Source organism: Budorcas taxicolor, chromosome 4 (genome assembly GCF_023091745.1).
Source record: "Budorcas taxicolor isolate Tak-1 chromosome 4, Takin1.1, whole genome shotgun sequence".
Taxonomy (NCBI): Eukaryota; Metazoa; Chordata; class Mammalia; order Artiodactyla; family Bovidae; genus Budorcas; species Budorcas taxicolor.
In genome coordinates this window covers 51,220,044-51,242,906 of record NC_068913.1, presented here as the reverse complement: position 1 = coordinate 51,242,906, position 22,863 = coordinate 51,220,044, and the positions used below count along the sequence as shown (strand labels likewise).

General features: G+C 40.3%; 1 protein-coding gene across 5 annotated transcripts in view; it reads left to right on the top strand.

The window, feature by feature from the left end:
- The window catches only part of NRCAM (neuronal cell adhesion molecule), a 91,811-nt gene that overhangs the window by 31,490 nt on the left and 37,458 nt on the right, over positions 1–22,863 (top strand). For all 5 annotated transcript variants that reach the window (XM_052638952.1, XM_052638951.1, XM_052638949.1 and 2 more), the window contains 6 exons: positions 8,330–8,473; positions 9,860–9,971; positions 12,332–12,498; positions 12,913–13,060; positions 15,261–15,385; positions 17,383–17,484. In XM_052638952.1, coding sequence (XP_052494912.1) covers positions 8,330–8,473; positions 9,860–9,971; positions 12,332–12,498; positions 12,913–13,060; positions 15,261–15,385; positions 17,383–17,484 — 798 coding nt within the window. The remainder of the gene's footprint in view (positions 1–8,329; positions 8,474–9,859; positions 9,972–12,331; positions 12,499–12,912; positions 13,061–15,260; positions 15,386–17,382; positions 17,485–22,863) is intronic.

Sequence of the window (22,863 nt, the reverse complement as noted above, 5' to 3'; positions counted from 1 at the left end):
ATGGACTATACAGTCCACACATACATTATGCAGTCCATGGAATTCTCTAGGCCAGAATACTGGAGTGGGTAGCCTTTCCCTTCTCCAGGGGATCTTCCCAACCCAGGAATCAAACCCAGGTCTCCCGCTTTGCAGGTGAATTTTTTACCAGCTGAGCCACAAGGGAAGCCCAAGAATACCAGAGTGGGTAGCCTATCCCTTCTCCAGCAGATCTTCCTGGGTCCAACTAGGGTCTCATGCACTGCAGGCAGATTCTTTACCAACTAAGCTATCAGGAAAGCCCTTCATTGCCTCCAAGCCAGAATCAAAAATTGGTTCTACTCTCCCATACCCAAAAGATCCATTAAACTGACTTTCATTAAATAGTCTTCACCCTAAGATGAATCTGAAAAATACTGGCAGATTTTAAACAGCCCAAGTTCCTGATAATTTTCACCATCAAGGTCTTACTGCTCCAGGTCTAGGTAGAGTGAGAGACCCGCTTCTGTGAGTGTTTATTAGTAGTTTGTCACACAACACAATCTTTATCAGATGCTCAGAATCAGACAGCCTGTGTTTATTGTAAAAGGAAATATGTTCCTGGGAGAGCACAGATACTAAAGAGTCCAGCAAAATGGGTTTGGATATTTCTACTCTGAATTTTAACTAGGATCAGAATCAGGAAAAACTGCAGAATATTTTGTGGTTGTGCATTGGGAAGCTGTTGCCACTCTCAGGGACATATGAGTGAGAACTGAGAAGTGGAAGGAAGCCCTGAACTAAAAAGTAAGTTTTCTGGTAGGAATGTATTCAGAATGGCAATGAGGGATAGAGCATGCTCAGCACTTGCGGTACCAAGTTTCTAGCTCAGAGATTCTGTGCCGATTTATGGAAGGTTAAACGTACCCCTGAGATCTGGCCTCAGTGATACTGACAAGTAGGAGGGGGACATCCATCATTTCTCAGTGGGGAAACTGGGGAGCCAGGGAATGTTGAAAAGATAAATCCTCAAGCTCAGCAGTCAGAATGCAATCAGAAGCAGGGGGAAATTGAGATGTAGGTGGGTCAGTGACACAGGGATGAGGGGAGATAAAATAAGGAAGCTGATCTTTCCTTCTGGTTCTCTCAGCTTGTGATCCTTCCAAACGAGACACAGGTAGTGCCTCTCAGAAAACCTGTAACTCCAGCTGTATTGAGAGTTTTACACTATTTGGGTATAACATAAGTAAGACTGAAGGGTGTAATGTCCAGCACAGGGAATATAGCCAGTATTTTATAACTTTATTTGGAGTATAATCTATTATAAAATATTGAATCACTGTGTTGTGCACCTGAAATTAATATCATACCATAAGTCAACTAGACTTCAGTTTTTAAAATGAGCTTTGAAGTTGCACTCATGGACATTCCCCTTTAAATGAAATATTTGGGGGAAGGATCAACTATGAAAGGCTGGCATTTGGGGGATGGAGTGTAGGTCCCTGGAGACAAGTGGAACCTGTCTTCTGATTGGGTCCAGAGCAGAAAGAGTTAGAACAAAATCTCTCAAATCAAGTTCAAAACCAGTTGATTTCTTCCATCCGTGTAGTATGTCTTAAGAGACTTAGCAGAGCTGGGATCAGAGTTGATGATGCCTGCAGATCAAGGGCCCCTCTGCCTCTGGTGTGCCTCAGAGTGGGCACTCTGGTGGACAAGTAGGAAGAGAAAATGCCATGCAGCCTGGCAGCAAAGCCCGGGACCCAGTGCTGGGAGCAGATGCTGCCTGTTTATATTGAGGTGATGAAAAGTGTATAAAGAAAGCTGAGCACCAAAGAATTGATACTCTTGAACTGTGGTTTTGGAGAAGACTCTTGAGGGTCTCTTGGACTGCAAGGAGATCCAACCAGTCCATCCTAAAGGAAATCAGTCCTGAATATTCATTGGAAGGACTGACGCTGAAGCTGAAACTCCAATACTTTGGTCACCTGAAGCAAAGAGCTGACTCATTGGAAAAGACCCTGATGCTGGGAAAGATTGAGGGTGGGAGGAGAAGGGGATGACAGAGGATGAGATGGTTGGATGGCATCACTGACTTGATGGACATGAGTTTGAGTGAGTTCCAGGAGTTGGTGATGGACAGGGTCTGGCATGCTGCAGTCCATGGGGCTGCAAAGAATCGGACATGACTAAGTGACTGAATTGAACTGAACTGATGAGAAGTGTCCCTGGGAGGTGTCTTCCTTCACATCTGGAGGCCAAGCTAAAAATGCATGGATTACTGTTTGTAATCTCAGAATTGAAAGCTGATGGGTTCAAGGCACCTGGTGGGGACTCAGCTCTCTGCAGGAGGGCACGGCAGGGCCAGTACAGTTCCCCACCCCCACTCTCAGCCACTGGTCCATCTACAGCTTCTGGTGAATGACTTCTTGGCTAGACCCTAAGTCTGTTTTTTAAAATTTTAAATAATTTTTAAAAATTTTTCAATGTTCAATTTTTAAAAAAATTTTAATTGTATTCATGTATAGTTGATTTGTAATGTGTAAATTTCTGCTGTACAACAGAGTGATTCAGTTATACAGGTATATACATTCTTTTTCATTTTCTTTTCTGTTAATGATTTATCCCAGAATATTGAATATAGTTTCCTGTGCTCAACAGTTGGACCTTATTGTTTATCTAATCTAAATGTAATAGTTTACATCTGCTAATCCCAAATTCCCAATCCATTCCCCCAGCGCTCCCCACCTATAAGTCTGTTCCCTATGTCTGTGAGTCTTGCTGTAAATAAGTTCATTTGAGACACTGAGTCTTAAACAGCTAGTTAAAGTGAACTCTATATGCCCCCTCCTTGCACTGACCTCCCTGATCCAAGATAGGGAGTAAATGAAGAAGAAAACTGTCCAAAAATCTGTAGAAGTTTGAGGAGCCTCCTGCCTCTCCCCTGTCCGCCCTGCTTGATAGTTTACCTGTTAATTCAGAGGCCTCTAAATAGAACTGAGGTTTGGGGACCATTCTGGAAACAAGAGACTGCGGCTTGTCATCTGTAGTTTGCTGAGTTTGCAACCCACGGATACGTTCAGCAGTGATAGGGCAAGAATGAAGGATGGCAGAGAGACAGGAAGGCAGGAGAGAGAGAGATCTGCTACAGTATGCAACACAGAATCGGCATGGTAAGGGTTAAAGGGGGAGCCAGAGTAGGCCTCAAAGGTTAGCTGGGCGCACAGGCTGGCTTGCTGACACCTTCTCCCTAGGAGGTTGCAGAAACCTTGGCTGGACCAGTTGCTGAACGATAGGGGCAGGAACAACTGTGCTTCTGCAGCATCATAGTGTAGCATCCCACCAGGTGCCTGACCTCCCCACCAGGCACCATGGAACAGAACATTATCAGAGGACACAGTACCAGATACCTCCCCACTCCTGATGTGTAGACAGTCACCTAAGGACATTGTCACTCTCTCCCTGCCCCCACCCCGCCCCCACCTCTGTAGGTTCTGGCTGCCAGTAAAAGGAGAAGGTGGGTCAGAACAGGAAAGGGTCAGACTTGGGGTTTGTTAGCAGAATATAGTGTTGCTGGTTTGTGACTGTGCATTTAAGACCTGGCACCTACTGTTTTACAAAACTGGAAGAATTCATTCAGAAAGAGTCAGGGCCCTAATCTCAATGTCTTTCAAAGCTCTATCCCCCTAGGACTGGCCAGGTTACTTTAAACTTTCCTTGAAGCAAAAAAAATGTGGAATTTGCATAAAATATGTTTGAAACCACCTGCGGAAGTCAAGAACACAGCTGCAGAGGTGCTGATGCCAAAAAAGAACTCCTAATTTTTTATTGTGTGACCCACAGTGTCTGGGAAAGTGTGAAAATAGAACCCAGGACCAGAAAGAAAATGTCCAAGGTCAAGGCTGTGGGCACCAAGATTCCTGACCTTGTCCTGGGAGACAGTGGGAGAGCCCAGCACTTGTAGATCTTTAATCATCCCCCGTGTGAACTGAGGTAGATCTCTCGGATTCTTCCAAGTGGAGCGTCTGTAAGATCATACTATTATTATGTTAAAAGCCCCCTTTTCTCTAAAAGATGAGAAGGGGATGGAATGAAGAGAATGAGAGTGGACAGAAGGCCTCCTCCTGCCACAGTTACATATTTTGCTGATATGGAGGGAGGGATTGAAAGACAGTGATATGTAATAAGCAGGCAGAGGAAAGGAGATGTGGTCTAGGACTCCCCAAGATTCCACCAAGTCATCTTTTTTCAAAAGAGCTCAGTGGCCATCCCTTCACAGGGGATATAATACCTAGATGAAGAAGAAAATTCACCTTTTCATTCAGAGATTTGTTCTACATTATGCACAGATGTTCAGGTTTCAGGAGATGTTTATAGAGGAGACTAACTCAGGAAACCTGAGCAGTAATTGTACATTAAACAAACCACTAAGTCTCTAGTTTCCCGCCTTCGAGATACATATACTTCTTTCTCCTTAGTCTGTTTCATGAAGCTCTTTTTAAAATAAAACTATGCATTAGATACAAAAATATTTTAAAATTTGATAATAGTTTTTACTTGTATACTGGCACTTATTGTTTTTCTTATTTTCTAAATGTTGGAAACATTCATGTTTTTGGCCAGCCATGTCAGAAAGAGTAGAATAAAAGAATTATTGGAAGACTGTCACCCCAGTTCTGAACCTCACCTCTGGGGCTTTGTACGGTGGGGATGTCTGTGCTCTTAAGTTTCTTTACCCAGTGTGCATTTATAGCAATCAAAGTTGGTATTCCTGGAATTAATTATTATTTGTTTGGGCAATTTGGGTTTAGATACTGGAGAGTTACTCCCACTCAGTAGCCAGGACACAGAATTCAAAGGCTTCAAATCACTCTTCACCAGTGGTTTTGTTCTTTGTCCAGTACCTGCTGAGCTCCCGTATGTCACTGTGACTGTCCCGGGTTTGTTGGTATTTCTTTAGTTAAGTACTCAAGGAAAACCAAACCAGCATTTGGCTGGTAGACCAAACCCCCATGGAGAAATATGTGCTTATTTACTCTTATTACTCTTACCTAGAGGGCTTATTTGATTCCTAAATACATCTCCAAAAATAGATATTTGGAGGCTGCTCCATTTAGCAGAAATAAGGCAGATACACTCAGAGGCCTCTCAGGTTAAAGAGAAAAAAAAAAACAAATTGGAAAGGGTTGATAGCAGGGAAAAAAACAAGCTGTGGGCTACATAAAAGCTGTTCTAAATGGTGTGTGTTGTGCCTGATGAACCCCCACCAGGGGAAGATGGTCCTAGTGGCCTTGTGAGTTGAGCTGTCTTCCATGTTCATGGCGAGATAACTGTCTACTGTGGTTGAAAAAACACATAACAGGTCCTACTGTCCAACACAGGGAACTCTATCCAATTTCCTGGGATAAAGCAGTATAGAAAAAATTATTTTAAAAAGAATGTATATATGTGTAAAACTGAGTCACTTGCTGTATATCAAGATTGGCGCAACATTGTAAATCAACTATACTTCAGTTAAAACACACACACATAACAGAAAATTTACCGTCTTAATCATTTTTAAAAATACAGTTCAGTAGTGTTATAGTACTTTCACACTATTGTGAAGTAGATCTCCAGAACTTTCTCACCATGAAAAACTGGAACTCTGTCCCCATTAAACACACAGTGGTGTAGCTTTTAAGAGCTCTGTATATTCAAGGACCTGGGAGGGACTCCCAGCCCTCCACTGCCTGGTGGGTCCACAGAAGTGCAATCAGAATGCACACGGAAAAACACTGAGAAGAATTGACAGAGGAGACTCCGGAGATGCTGCTCTGTCCCAACACGCTGTGCCAAGGCAGTGGAAGGACATTGCTGAGAATGTGTGAGTCGGCAAGGCCGAGATGATCCTAGACTTGGGATGCAGGACAGGGAACACAGGCCTCCCTGAGGGATGCTGCATTCTCAGGGTACCTGACAGCCGGCCACAGGTCTCATCCACTTCCTAGGCCATGTCATTCCTCTGCCGAGGAAATCTATACTCTGTCCAAGGAATTGAAACTTGTATTTTTCTTCTGGCTGGAAGAACATGCTCCTTAAGGCCATTTTGAAATCATTAGAATCATAAACAGTGGATGTGAGCTAAGGTGCCAACTCAAATTGTTTCTTTTTTCTTTTTTTTTTTGGCCACAACACAGCATTCAGAAGCTTAGTTCCCCAACCAGGGATCAAACCCATGCCCCAGGCAATGAAAGCAGGGAGTCTTAACCACTGGGCCCAGGGAAGTCCGCCAACTCAAAGTACCGTGGCTCACTCCATCACTAGTTGAAGTAACTGGACTGTCTAAGAGAGTAGTCTTTGCTCCTTTTTGTTTGTTTGTTTATTTTTCTTTTGCTTTTATTTTTTTTAATTTTTATTTTGTATTGGGGTATAGGGCTTCCCTTGTAGCTCAGTCAATAAAGAATCTGCCTGCAGTGCAGGAGACCCGAGTTCAATCCCTGGGTTGGGAAGGTCCCCTGGAGAAGGAAATGGCAACCCACTCCAGTATCCTTGCCTGGAGAATCTCATGGACAGTGGAGCCTGGTGGGCTGCCGTCCATGGGGTCACAAAGAGTCGGGCACAACTGAGCGACTAACGCTTACTTACTTTATTGGGGAATAGCCAGTTAGCAAACAATGTTGTGACAGTTTCAGGTGAACTGCAAAGGGAACCAGTCATACATACACATGTGTTCATTCTCCCTCAAACACCCCTTGCATCCAGGCTGCCATATAACGTTGAGCAGTGTTCCATGTGCTATGCTGAGATGACTTTCTAAGTTAGCTATTAATTGTGATTGGAATGTCAGACATGCAACTACATACAGAATGGTGTGATAGTAAATGTGTGTAGTTTTAAGCCACTAAGTTTAGAACTTGCTCAGCCTCAGTAGAAACTAATGCAGAATGAGAATGAGTGGGCATGATACTTTGAATATGTGTGGTTAAACAAGGATGAATAACACTAGTGTGATGTCTTTTGTTATTTATTTTCATTAATAACCCACAGATGAAACTTTTTAAAGTGATAAAGGAGTCTAAAGGCAGTAATAAATATGTCTTAGGTGCCCATCCTTTTCCTGTCATCAAAGAGGAGAAATGGTGTTTAGAATATAAGTACAGGCTAGTAAGTGGTTCAGGTTCCAAGAGCAGTTTAAGAGGAAGGGTGGTATTATTTATTGTTTTAATTTATTTTATTGAAGTATAGGTGATTTACCATGCCACGTTAATTTCTGCTTTATAGCAAAGTGATTCAGTTATACGTACATAGACTTTTTTTTCTTATTCCTTTCCATTATGGTTTATCTGGGATAGTGCATATATGGGTGCTGTTATTTAGAGTTGGTTTTGATCAGCATGCTGAGACAGATACCTAATACCCCTTTTAGTGCACTTTTAAAGCCATGTAAGGTTACACCCTAAGATTTAGTGTTCACTAAAATAAATATATGTACAATAGCATGGCATTTCCAAATTGTAGGTCATGCGTTGGACTGAATTCTCATATATTACCAACTTGTTCCGTTCTGCTTTAGATAGTATCAACTGTGGTCTTAACATTTTTTTTAGATACTTGAGAGATTTAGCTGAAACTGCTACCTTTAAGAGAAATTTCACACAGTTTATTTCTACTTTAGCTTCCCAAATTGCCAAAGCAGGAAAATACATATTTTCACATTTGATAATTAACCCTATACTTATTTACATATCTGTTTCAATAAGAGGCTTTTAAAATATACAAGTTCAAATGATGTAGAGGGTTTTATATTTTTGGACTGCTTTTTGCCATCTCCTCCTGGTGGCTCAGACAGTCAAGAATCTGCCTGCACTGCGGGAGACCCAAGTTTGATTCCTGGGTTGGGAAGATCTCCTGGAGGAAGAAATGGCAACCCAGTCCAGTATTCTTGCCTGGAGAATTCCATGGACAGAAGAGCCTAGTGGGCTATAGTCCATGGGGTCATAAAGAGTTGGATACAACTGAGTGATTAACACTTGATAATTAACTTTCCTTCTGATAAATTACAGTAATTTTTTGTGAACAAGGTAATGTTTTCCTGAATTTGTATTGCAATTTACACCTTACTTGTGGTTTTTTTCCCCTACCTCTGTCAAAATAATATTGAAAAGAATCAATCCATTTAAAACTGAATGGATATCAAGAGGATACCCATGCTGATAAGTGATAACTAAATTCTGAGGAAGGAAATTAATGGTTGCTGCCTGGTTGTTGGTTTTCCTTCTCACTGCATATATACCTAGATCAGTCTTCTGCTTACTCTAAATTAGACCTCAAGTTGTACATCTTTTAAGTAAATAGGAATGAATGTATACTTTTTGTTTTTATATCCAAACAGTTGCCCCTGATGACCCCAGCAGAAAAATAGATGGCGACACCATTATTTTTTCCAAAGTTCAAGAAAGATCAAGTGCAGTGTATCAGTGCAATGCCTCTAACGAATATGGATATTTACTGGCAAATGCATTTGTGAATGTGCTGGGTAAGCACTCCCTTTATTAAAGACATGGCAAATTCAATTAGTGACCATTGTTTTTCATTCATTCAGCAGAAATACATTAAGCATCTGCTATGCAGTGGCATGGAGAAGGCAATGGCACCCCACTCCAGTACTGTTGCCTGGAAAATCCCGTGGATGAAGGAGCCTGGCAGGCTACAGTTCATGGGGTCGCTACAAGTTGGATACCACTGAGCGACTTCACTTTCACTTTTCACTTTCATGCATTGGAGAAGGAAATGGCAGCCCACTCCAGTGTTCTTGCCTGGAGAATCCCAGGGACGAGGGAGCCTGGTGGGCTGCCGTCTATGGGGTCGCACAGAGTCGGACACAACTGAAGCGACCTAGCAGCAGCAGCAGTAGCATGCGGTGGCATAGAACTTGGAACTGGAAAGAATATAGGAAGATAGATAAGATACAATCTGATGGTTACATTGTGTCAAACCTCTCAAAAGGAAAAGAGCATTGGTTTGCTCTTAATAACTGAATGTGACTATTGTACCATCCTTAGAAACTGCTAAGACAAATGAAAATTTCATGATTCTGATTTTTGAAAATCAGTTGTTAATCATAATGTTTAGCATTGATCTAAGTCACAGATGTACATTTATTTGTCAATTCATAATAATATGTTTAGAAAACTATGACATAAATGTTCTGAAGTGATTGGTTTTTGTGAACATTATATTTCCCTTATGAAACAAAAATGACCAAAATACCAGATTTGTTAGAAGTAAAATTTAGATGAGAATGCTTTTCATGATACCAAGGAATTATATTTCAACTCTTTAAGTGGAGTAAGCTCCCTTTCAAATAGAATTAAGGTCAGGAAGCCAACCAATATGTGGTATTTTTTCCTTCACGCTTGAAACGAAGGTCAGTAAAATCACATGAAGAGCTGAGCCATCACGATGTTGATGGATGTACAGGAAGCAGTTCCGATTCTGGTTGTGTTTTGACAACCAGAAAAAAGCATTCTGCTTTTTCTGCCAACTTGTGTGTTCTGATGGGCCATTCAACAAAAAATGTATTTAGCCATTATTCTGTGCCAGATACTGTGCTGATTTATGGAGAGAAGACAGTAAAAAGTCCCATTCTTTGCCTGCAAGGAACTCACAGTGTAGTAGGAGATATAAAGAAATTAGTTATCACAAGCTATGCTTGAGTAAGATGCAAACATGAGGCAGAGGGAGAAAACTTGTGTTTTTCCACCTTGAGTGACCAGTAAGGTCGTACCTGCCTGAGGGGAGAGATACATTGGCTGTGCCTTACTATGAACTCTAATGACCTTAAAAAGATGCAGAAATACACAGTGGGCCTAAATGTTTATTTTATCTTAATATTTACTTTACCTTTTCACAACATTTTTAGCTGAGCCACCACGAATCCTTACATCTGCAAACACACTCTATCAGGTCATCGCAAACAGACCTGCCTTACTGGACTGTGCCTTCTTTGGCTCTCCTCTGCCTGCCATCGAGTGGTAAGTAGTGGTCCTGTCTGTGTGTCATATTTACATTTGCTAGAGCTTTCAAATTTCTCAGTATGTAGGGTTTTAGTCAGAGCACAGATAGGAGAAAAAGCAGGGCAGAATCCATCATCTTATTAATTATTAAATGTATTCACAAATATTTATTAACAACTTGCTCTCTGCTAAATACTGTCACTTGGATAATCTTATTGGCAGTATGCTTTGTCCACCCTAGAAGGATATATAAATGTTTTTGAAAAAAAAATTACAATTACAGTGCCACGGTATCACCTGGGATGTCATGAATGATGGCTGGAGAGATAGGTTGAGGGACATTCCTTGATCATAAAATATCATCTGAAGTGAGAGCAGGGTCCATAAGCTTAAAAACAGAATTTGCTATTACCAGTGTTCCCCTCCCACTGAGCATGCTGGCTTGGATCCAGCCAAGCTCCTTCCGTGTCTTTCACTCCCTCCTTAGACCATTCCATTTCACGTATCCCTCCTGGTACTAGTCCTGTTCATCCTCCCAGCTGGCTTTAGCCTGAGCTGAAAGAGACAATGCCAAGAGAAGCGACCGGTCAGAAAGAATGAGTGAAAGAAAGTTGGAACATTCATTTATGGATCCTCTGTCAGCTGGCAGACACTGTGTGGGGCTTTACATCTTGCTGTGGGATTAAAGCCAGGTATTGGATTAAAACACAAACACGGATGCTTATGCAGAAAATTTCCTAGCAAAGGAGAAGAGTTAATGCTTAGTCTTACACCTCTTTTCATCCATCCTCACTTCTTCTTCTGAACTTTTTATTTTGTGCAGGGGGTATGGTCAATTAACAATATTGTAATAGTTTCCGGTGGACAGCAAAGGGACTCAGCCATACATATACGTGTATCCATTCTCCCCCAAGCCCCTCTCCCATCCAGGCTGCCATATAACATTGAGCAGAGTTCCGTGTGCTATACAGTAGGTTCTTGTTGGTTATCTATTTTAAATATAGCAGTGTGTGCATGTCCATCCCAAGTGAAAGTCACTCAGTCTTGTCTGACTCTTTGCAACCCCTGGACCTGTCAGGCTCCTCTGTTCATGGGATTCTCCAGGCAAAAATCCTGGAGTGGGTAGCCATTCCCTCCTCCAGGGGATCTTCCAAATCTAGGGTTGAACCCAGGTCTCCCACATTGCAGGCAGATCCTTCACGCTCTGAGCCCCTAGGGAAGCCCATCCCAAACTCCCTAACTGTCCCTTCCACCTGCAACCAAAGTTCATTCTCTAAGTCTGTGAGTCTATCCTCACTTCTCTTGATGCTAGCCCAGAAGCTGAATGTAGATATACTTTACATGTATGCTTGTTTCTTTTTCCTCTCTGAATATTTTTCTATTTATACTCTCAAAAGTACAACCCTTTTAACCTTGGTGTTGAAATCGCAGATGCAGATGGAGTTACAGACACATCACTGTAGGAGGAAAAGGTCAAAAGGAGCAGTCTTCATTTTGTCTGTTTTTTCATTTATTAGAGATAAAATAGATAATAATGTGATTATTAAATTATGAACCTCTCATAATGAAAATTATCACTTCAGTTCAGTTCAGTTCAGTCGCTCAGTCATGTCCAACTCTCTGCAACCCCATGAATCACAGCACACCAGGCCTCCCTGTTCATCACCATCTCCCGGAGTTCACTCAGACTCACGTCCATCGAGTCCGTGATACCATCCAGCCATCTCATCCTGGGTCGTCCCCTTCTCCTCCTGCCCCCAATCCCTCCCAGCATCAGAGTCTTTTCCAATGAGTCAACTCTTCGCATGAGGTGTCCAAAGTACTGGAGCTTCAGCCTTAGCATCATTCCTTCCAAAGAAATCCCAGGGCTGATCTCCTTCAGAATGGACTGGTTGGATCTCCTTGCAGTCCAAGGGACTCTCAAGAGTCTTCTCCAACACCACAGTTCAAACGCATCAATTTTTCGGCACTCAGCCTTCTTCACAGTCCAACTCTCACATCCATACATGACCACAGGAAAAACCATAGCCTTGACTAGATGGACCTTAGTCAGCAAAGTAATGTCTCTGCTTTTGAATATACTGTCTAGGTTGGTCATAACTTTTCTTCCAAGGAGTAAGCATCTATTATCACCCTCATTTTTTAAGCACCATTTATCACTGAGTCCTCCAGTTTGTCATCCCCTCTTTGCATTGACCCCTACCCCCGCCCCAACCCTGCTTACTGACATGCATGCAGTATGCTTACACAGATTTGAAGTCTGTGAGCATCATCTGGTAATGCAGATCATGATGCGTTGACCTTAAACAGGGCATTTTATGTCTGACTTCAAACTATGATGTGTTTTTCTTCTCATTGTGACGGTTTTCATAATGAAGGTTTAAGGACGCTAAAGGGAGTGCTCTTCGTGAAGATATTTATGTTTTACATGAAAATGGAACTTTGGAAATTCCTGTGGCCCAGAAGGACAGTACGGGAACTTATACATGTGTCGCACGGAATAAGTTAGGAATGGCAAAGAATGATGTTCACCTGGAAATCAAAGGTGAGGCAAGGTGGCAAACACTTTTTATATATTGTGTGTCTTTGAGCAAATTCCCCAGGTTTTTAAAAAAATTTATTTAAGTATAATTGATTTAAATGTGCTAATTTCTGCTGTACAGCAAAGTGATTCAGCTATATATATATGTATATATGTGTATATATACATACATTCTTTTTCATATTCTTTTCCATTGTGGTTTATCACAGCATATTGGATATAATTCCCTGTGCTACACAGTAGAACCTTGTTGTTTATCCATCCTATATGTAATATTTTGCATCTGCTAATCCCAAACTTCCAATCCATTCCTCCCCCACTGTCCCCTGCCTTGGCAACCACAAGTCTGTTCTCTGTATTTTGAGTTTGTTAAATTCTCCAACTTTGGCAATGAATAACAGTAACTTTCCATTTCAGATCCAACAAGGATCATTAAACAGCCTGAATATGCAGTTGTGCAAAGAGGGAGCACTGTGTCCTTTGAATGCAAAGTGAAACATGATCACACCTTAATCCCCACTGTCACGTGGCTGAAAGACCACGGGGAGCTGCCCAATGATGGAAGGTATTTGAAGACAATGCCTTTCCTTTTTCATCCTTCTCTCTTTAAGCTGCTCTTGAACTAGAGGTTTATTTTATAGTGACTTTTTTGAAGATTTGTTGACGTGGACCATTTTTAAAGCCTTTATTGAATTTGTTACAATATCATTTCTATTCCATGTTTTTTGCTTGAGGCATGTGGGATCTTAGCTCTCCGACCAGGGGTTGAACCCTCACCCCCCTGCCATGAAAGGCAAAGTCTTAACCAGTGGACTGCCAGGGAAGTCCCTGTATAGTGACTTAATGATTATGCTTTTAAAATTTCTGCTCTGTCCTCAAAGTAGATATACATTTCCTTTCCTTGCTGTAAATTGTTCAGACCTAGAAAGGTATCAAGTTATGGAAATAAGACCCTCAGAATGTTTGTCTATTTTTGTGTGTTGGTGTACTATGTAATTCAGGATGCAAAAATTCCTTTCAGATCTTGGATAACGTCCGTTGTTTTCTGCCATGTACAGTGCAGTCTCAACAGATGTTTTCATTCCCTTTTACAAATAAGCAGAAATGTGATCTCTTTAATCATCAGCGTGCCTGAATCCTCATCAGTATTTTACAGGACTCTAGTTTTTATTTGGATGGGGAGTTTTCTTTTCATTTTACCTAAAGCCAATAGAAGGAGGAGGAGAAAAATAAAACAAGTAAAGAATTTGAAAGAGCCTGAGCATGCTGCATTCCTCTAGCTTGGAATGGAGGAAAGGTCATGCCCATTTTCAGGTGGGTTTGATGAAGTACACAGTTGAATGGGAGAATTTTAGCAGATACAGGGGGGCTACAGTCATCACCCCAGTGGGAAGGAATGCTATCTGCTGGTAGAAATGGTTTCTGTGGCTTTTTTTCAACTGTGCCTTAATGGTGCCCTCTTGCCTGTAAATGTTCCTTAAAAGAACTATGTGGCCTTTTCTCTGCCCAGGGTTTCCATCTAGTTCTGTGCTTCAACTGATCAGTTTTATCTCTGGGATCTGAACTGATAAAGATGAGAAGGAAGTATGAAGAAATGACCATTGGACTAAATTAGCTAAAGGTTTAGCTTGGAAATCCCCTCTGAAGACAGTTAATGATTTATGTGGCTTCATTAAAACCATGCATGAATCCTATTTGCATAGATTTTTGATCTGCTAGGTAAACTGTCATGCTTACAAGAAACTTCTAGAAAGCTCTTCTTAATTACTGGTGATCTAAATCTTCCTGTTTCTAGTGATAAACCTGATTGGTATTGTTTGCATTTATTTTCTTCTATTCCAAATCATTTCTCCTATTGTAAATTATGCATATGGAAAAATGATACAAAGTTTCTGCAGTAAGTGATGAATTCTTTAGCCATAGAATGAAATAATGCCATTTGCAGCAACATGGATGGATCTAGACATTATCATACTAAGTGAAGTAAGTCAAAGAAAAATACCATATGATATCACTTATATATGGAATCTAGAAAAATGATACAAATGAACTTATTTATAAAACAGAAATAGAATCACAGACTTAGAAAACAAACTTACAGTTACCAAAGGTGAAAGGGATGGGGGTAGAGTAAATTGGGAATTTGGGATTAACAGATGCACACTATTATATGTAAAATAGATGAACAATAGGAACCTACTGTATAGTACAGGGAATTATATTTAGCATCTTGTAATAACCTATAACAGAAAAGAATCTGAAAAAGAGAATATGTGTATATATGTACATATATACTCATTATTTATATTCTTATTCATTTATATATATTTGAGTAAGTGCATGAAGTAGCTCAGTCATGTCCAACTCTTTGCATCCCCATGGACTGTAGCCTACAAGGCTCCTCTGTCCATGGAATTTTTTCGCAGAAGCCGTAGGAAAGCCCTTCAGTCAGGATAACTGGAACTGCCCCCACCTCAGCCCCTGGTCTTGAGGAAGTGCCTAAAACTCCAGAGGCATGGTTAAAAACCACTGGACCAGAGGACTTGTCATCATTTCAAAACAAGCTTCTCATTCATCCAAAATATTTTCCAACTATAATCATTATCAAAGTGACATGTATTGTACAGGATTTTAGCTCTGATGTGCTGCTAATCTTCATCATCTTTCCCTTCTATCAAATTCACCGTTGCTTTCATGCCAGTAAAATGGTTATGGGGTGTGGTTGGGTGTCCATTTCAGCTGCTCTGAATGTGTGATAATTGCAGGTTCACTGTTGACAAGGACTATTTGGTGGTTGCTGATGTCAACGATGATGATGGTGGGACCTACACATGTGTGGCCAACACAACTCTGGACAACGTTTCGGCCAGTGCTGTGCTTAGCGTTGTCGGTAAGAACTAAAACACGTATAGTACAACTGGCTGCCCTGTTTTAGATTGAAAGGAAAAATTGTCAATTGTAACTATTTTCTTGTTACAGTTTTACCATTTCATAGGTGAGTTAAATACCCACATCTTTTTTGAAAGATTCCTTTGAGGAAATAATTCCAGCATAAATGTACCCTGTAGCAACACTGGAATTAAAATGGTGGTTATGCATATTAATGATATTTTTATAAGACAGAGCAGTTAATCTACTTTTATTTAAAATTGAAGAGGTTTTACCCCCAAATTGTTCCTGTATGTTTATCAATGCCATGCCTTGCAGCTAAACATAAGGCTCAGTTTTATAATCTTAATCATGCTCCGTCTTTGTCTTTTTGTGCTCTTATATCTTTCCATTACTAATTTTGATTAAAATCGTTTATATTACTGTCCTTTCTAGCTCCTACTCCAACTCCAGCTCCCATTTACGGTAAACTAATATGAGTCCTTTTTCTCTGTTTTCTTTTGAACAATTTCACACATGCAGAAAAATTCCTTTACTTTCTTAACTCTATCACGTCATTGTGTTTCTTTAAGGAAAGCGGCTCTGTCAGATGTTCAGCTGTGTTGTCCATTTACCGCTGTGAATCATTTTTCATTATAACCCTGGAACTTCTCACTGCATATATTACCACTCAATTCCAAGCATTTCATGTGTTATTACAAAGTCGTTGAATTTAATGAAAGTCCCTCTTTGATATCATTTCTTTGTAAAGTAGCATAGTGCTTTTCAGAAGCTATTGTCCACATTTTACAGACAGGAAAAGCAATTTCATATATCATTCCACAAATTAGATCTTCAATCTATTAAAAGTTGTTTTGGAAAGCTAAATGTTGTTTGGGGGTTCCCTTTTCAAGAAATTTACATAGGAAAACAATGGATGTCTAGAACAACATTTGACCTTTGTGTCAGAGAAAACCACCGATTCACTGTGTTCACAGAAGATAAATCACTAAAGATAGACAAAAAAGAGGACACTTTCCTATCATGTTGATTTTTCTGAGTTGGAAAAATAAATCAGAATTTTTTTCCTGAAATCATTTTGACTAAAGAACCCTCATCTTTTTTCAGTGTTAAATACAGAAATTAATTTTGTGGCAAAAACTCAGCTGGATTTTACAGATACCATGAATTATACTATAGAATAGCTGTCCTTTATAGACATTTACTGCTTCTTTACTAGTATCAAAGAAGTGCTTACATTTTTATATGGCTTCTGGTTTGTCCAAGAGCCAGAGGTACTGCCAAGAGCAAGGTCAGGAAAAGACCCAAGGGGAACATTAACTCTCTGGATTTCAAATGCACCATTAGAAGAGGCAGACATGCTTCTGGGACACCTTCATCCCAACAGGTGTCTATACCCTGGTGTCCTCTGAGAATAAACACACCTCCCCACATGCCTGACGAGTACTGAGCATCCACATAAGGTATGCATGCTGAGGGCTAGCTGCATAGCATCAATTTTATAATTCCCTTAAAGATATGAATATTCTTCAAGTGCCCCCAAATCTGTAGTTTAGTATGTTTCAGAAAGAATATTTGCAGCTTCTTTCAACAGTACATGCATTTACCTGTATTTTGTTTTTCAGTGTTTGCCATTCTCTGTTTCCCATTTGTTAGAAATTCAGCTTTCATATTATCATTTCTGTTTGTGCTCGTCTGTGTTTATGAAAAGACACACACTGAGAGTGCTGGAGAACCATACTTGTCCATCCCACTGGCTTTGGTGACAAGGGAATTAGTTTCATTTGAAAAAGATACAAGCAGAGCTCATTGAGGGGTTCTCCTGGGTGTGTGTGTGTGTTCCCAGCAGCCTCAGCTGTTTTCATTTCCTTTCGGTTGCATGCTCGTTGGCCATTGCGTGCTCTGTGTCTTTAAGAGTCCCCTCTGTGAACAGTAGCACAAGTAATGGAGAACCTCAAGGTCGGATGGCTAACTATGATGTATGTGTTTGATCTACAGATGTCCCAAATCCTCCCTTTGATTTAGAATTGACAGATCAACTTGACAGGAGTGTTCAGCTGTCATGGACCCCAGGCGATGACAACAATAGTCCTATTACAAGTATGTGATGTCATTTGCTTTTTCACTGATAAACTTTATGATTATTTTCAAAGCATTCTGTCACATGCAATTGAAATTTCCCACAGAGATATTTCCTGGCATCCTCTGCTTCATTTCTCATGGAACCAAAACATTTATTTATGGCTCACCTCTCCTCAGAGCTGGAGTCATTCTTGGTTGCAGTTTCTGGTTTGGGACACTGATGGATAAAGATGTTAATTAAGTGAATAGACTGTCCTTTTGTGTTAAAGATCCGTAAGAGTCACCCTCAATTTCTACCAAAGTAGGAAGATATTTTGCCCATTCATATGGGAGAAAATAACAGAAAGACCAGTCTAAATCTTAGAACATTGAGACTTGGTAAGTAAAGTGACTTTTCAAACCCTCAACTGGTAACAGAACTCAGTGGAGACATCTGAGGTGTCTTTCTTTCCCTTAGCCCTTGCTATAAAGTGACACCTTCACCAGTGTTAACTCCTCAAACTCCTCACTTTGATGACATCAGCCTAGAGAGGTTATTTGGGAAAGAGCCCCTGGAAGATAAAAGGGAGAGAAAGCAGCAGTAGGCAGGAAGGAGCTTCAGACTGTAACGCAGGTCTGATGTCTGTCAAAGGAGAGAGGAAGGAGGAGTGTGTGGGAGAACTCTCAGACTCCAGTACAGATCGTCTCAGCCAGGTCAGCAAGGACCCCAGGGGGAAGTTCTGCAGAGGGTGGGGTTGAGTCTAGGGCCCTTGCTGTGCTCAGTCACTGGACTAGCTCAGGTAGAGAGTGGCCTCACGGGAACGCCGCACCTGATCCTTGGGAAAGGGGCACAGACAGAGCCTGCTGTTGACATTCCTGGTAGTGGGTTCTCTCTCGAAAAGAGATCTGAGTACTGCGTGTATATGTATGTGTACATATGCATGTATACATATATACATATATATAGACACTATACAGTAATAATTTTTTTTTTAATTTTAAAATCTTTAATTCTTACATGTGTTCCCAAACATGAACCCCCCTCCCACCGCCCTCCCCATAACATCTCTGTGGGTCATCCCCATGCACCAGCCCCAAGCATGCTGTATCCTGCGTCAGACATAGACTGGCGATTCAATTCTTACATGATTTGTGTCCTCAACTAAAATATACACTCCATATGGGCAGAGATTTTTGACTAACTTGTTTCAGAAGAATTCCTGGTATATAACAGGTACTCAATAGGTGTTTGTTGAATGAATGAAGAGTAGAAGTGCCTTGAAATCTGATGGGGTCATTTTAACCTGGGTAAAAAAAAGTCTCTAAGCATCCTCACCAGCCAAGTCTGGCTAATATACTGGATGAACAGGAAGACTTGGCATGAATGAAATGAGTGTTCTGATCAAGGACTGAAAATCCACCGAGAAAGGACCTACACTAAAGGACAGAAGACAGAGGAGAGGTTTTTGCTTAATTTCATTGGAACTATTCTGCTTTACAGCAGGTTTAATAAATCAACATGCACATCATTTCAGAATCATCTTAGTCACTGGAAAGTAATTTAGTCTTCATGCAGCATAAACATATTACAGACTTGTGTCTACTCTCTCAAGTATCTGTTTGATTTTAAAACTTCTAAGCTTGTCCATAGTCTAATTTTACTAAGCTCTTCCAGTATCCTTACAGCATGGTCCCTCACCTGATTTCATTCTCTAGACTAATGTCATCAAGGTGAGGCATTAACGCTGGTGAAGGTGTCACTTTATAGCAAGGGCTAATGGAAAGAAAGACACCTCAGATGTCTGCACTGAGCTCTGTTACCGGTTGCGGGTTTGAAAAGTCACTTTACTTACCTAACCCTGTGAAAGGAGAGAGGAAGGAGGAGTGTGTGGGAGAACTCTCAGACTCCAGTACAGATTGTCTCAGCCAGGTCAGCAAGGACCCCAGGGGGAAGTTCCGCAGAGGGTGGGGCGCTACCCATGCTAACCCTAACCCTCCATATACATGTATATATTGACACTGCACACATTTAGTTCTGTCTCTGCATCTGCTTTCTAGAGGAGTCAAATATAAGCATATATATACACACGGCTGTGTGTGTGTGTCCATGTTTAGGCCACACAAAGAACAAAGTAGGAGAAAGAGATTAAAGAATACAGGGGTAAAGGATATAATTACAAGCAAGGTGGTTAGGAAAAGCTACATTAATAAGGTAGCATTTCTCTGGAAAACAGTATGGATTTTCCTTAAAAAAAAAAAACTGAAAATAGAGTTGCCATGTGATCCAGCAATCCCATCCCTGTGCACATATCCAGGAAAGATGAAAGCCCTAATTCAAAAAGACACATGTACCCCAGTATTCATTGCAGCACTGTTTACAATAATCTGCCAAGACATAGAAGTAACTTAAGTGTCCATCAACACGTGAATGAGTGAAGAAAATGAAATACTACTCAGCCATCCAAAATGAAGTAATGCCATTTGCAGCAACATGGATGGGCCTAAAAATTATCATACTAAGTGAAGTAAGACAGAGAAAACAAATCTTACATGATATCACTTATATATGGATCTAAAAAACAATGCAAATGAACATATCTACAAAACAGAAGCAGACTCATAGACATAGAAAACAAATGTATAATTACCAAAGGGAAAGGCAGAAGGAAGAAATTAGGAATTTGGGATTAACAGGTTTACACTACTATGTATGAAATAGATAAACAAGGATTTACTGTTTAGCACAGGGAACTATATTCAATATGTTGTAATAAACTGTAATGGAAAAGAATGAGAAATGATTATAGTTACATTCATCTATATATGTATTACCAAATCACTTTGCTATATATCTGAAACTAGCACAATATTGTAAATCAACTATGCTTCAATTACAAAATAATCAATTTAAAAAAAAAGAAGGTAATGTTTGTATATGTCAATTAAGACATGAAGAGGGAGGTACTGAACATGCTATGTAGTTATCTGAAGGAAGAGTTTCCCGGGGAGAGCAAGAGAAAGAGCAAAGACCCTGAGATAGGAGCGTGTCTGCTCAGAAGCCACTGTAGCTGGAGTGAAATGAACAAGAGGAAGTGAAGTAGGAGAGAAGGTCAAAGAGACAGGGAGTTGGTGGGTGGAGTGGGATGTGCATGTGTAGGGCTGTGTAGTCCATTGTAGGGGTTGGGAAGGAATTGGAGGGACTTAAATAGAGGAATGGATCATGCTGGGATTCCCCAATGGCTCAGCAGCAAAGAATCCCCTGCAATGCAGGAGAAACAGGATCAAGCTCTGGGTTGGGAAGATCCCCTGGAGAAGGAAATGGCAATCCACTCCACTTGCCTGGGAAATCCCATGGACAGAGGAGCCTGGCAGGCTACAGACCATGGGGTTGCAAAAGAGTCGGACATGACTTTGTGACTAATCAACAGTGGATCACACTGGCTATTCTACTGAAAATAGTCTATAGAGAGACAAGAGGATAGCAGGGTGGCGAGACCAGGCAGGACCATGGTTCTCAAATCATACACTGAAATACCATGCAGAACCTCAGCAAACTCACAGGTGTGGCTCCAGATGTTAAATTTGTGATTTTTAAATTTTGGTTTTTTTTTTTAATACAGTGACATCTGTCAGACACCCCATGAAATACTAGCTGGAGGTAGTTCACAGCTTCAATATTAATAGTGCTATGTCACATTGTGACAATGTCATATCTCTGCAAAGCCTTTGCTGTGATAAAAAGCAAGTACTGTGTGAAAATCAATGTGAAACAGGAAAGGAGGAAGGTGGTATCTAATTTGTTGACAAGGTTAGAGAAGTTATATGGTTTCCTGTTCATTTTAAGTTAAGACATAAACACTTATTAGTTTATATGGACCTAACTCCTTACTACTTGGAAATGTTAGGTATTTCTTTTGACCTAAAGGAGCCATGAAAAAAAGTACTGGGACACTAAGCCTACTATAACCTAGAAGTTTGGGAACTTGTGAGTTAGGAGGTTATGCAGTAATTCACACAAGAAATCTTCAAGTCTTATATTAGCTCATGGAGATGGAGAAGCTGAGAAATGGTAGGCTGAAATTTTGCATATATTTTAAAAATACAGCCAACAGGACTGTTGAGCATTTGAGAGAAAGAGAGGAGTCAAAAAGGACTTCAAAAGATTCTGACCTGAGTTGTCACTACCAGTTGGGCTGAAGATTGGGATCAGTCTTGGTTACATCTAATTTGAGATACCGTACTCAGCAAACAAGTGGAATTCTTGAGTAGGTGATTAAGGATCCAAGACTGCAGTTCAGGGAAGAGATAGAGGCTAAAGATATAAATGTGAAGGTCATCGGTTTATGAAACTGGTGATCACTAGCAAATTAATGTAGATTAGAAGGAGAATTCTAAGTGATGAGCTTATGAGCAGTGCAACACATATTTCTAGTTCATTTTTGTATCTATAATTCATATCATGGTACATGGCAAGTAGTAGATAATTAACGAATATCTAAATACCCTTTTTTCCATTTATTTTTTAATTGAAGTATACTTGATTTGCAATGTTGTTAGTTTCATGTGTACAGCAGAATGATTCACTTACACCTATTTTTTCACATTCTAGGTTATTACAAAATATTGAGTATAGTTTCCTGTGCTGTACCATATGTCTTTGTTGGTTATCTCTTGTATATAGAGAGTACTGTGTTTATGTCGGTCCCAAACTCCTCGTTTATCCCTCCCCCTACATTTCCCCTTTGATAACCATAAGTTTGTTTTCCATGTCTATAGGTCTATTTCTGTTTTGTATATAAGTTCATTTGCATCATTTCTTTTGGATTAAGCAATATTGTATATTTGTATATAAGCAATATTGTAGATTAAGCAATATTGTAGATTAAGCAATATTGTGTATTTGTCTTTCTCTGCCTGGGTTACTTCACTTAATATCATAATGTCTAGGTCCATCCATGTTGCCGCATGTGGCATTATGTCATTCTTTTAATGGCTGAGTAATATTCCGTTGTATTTACGTACTGTATCTTCATTATGCATTCATCTGTCAGTGGACATCTAGACGGCTTCTATATCTTGGCTGTTGTAAACAGTACTGCATTGAACTATTGTAAATAGTGCTGCATTGTAGCGCATTCATCTTTTCGAATAAATACCTGTTTTTACAAGGATAAAATACACATACCACAAAATCTTAATAGAGACAAGAGAGAAGGTATCCATTAAAAAGTAAGTCTTCCTCCCACCCCTGATTCTCAGTTCCTCCAGTGACACCAGTATTCCAGTCTATGTCCTCTGAGAAGTAACACATGTACATTTAAGCACATGTGTATGTGTGTATGTCATAGTAAATCTTTTTACGTTTACACAACTGTAGTATCCAGCACACACTGGATCATGTTCTAAACCCTTCTTGGT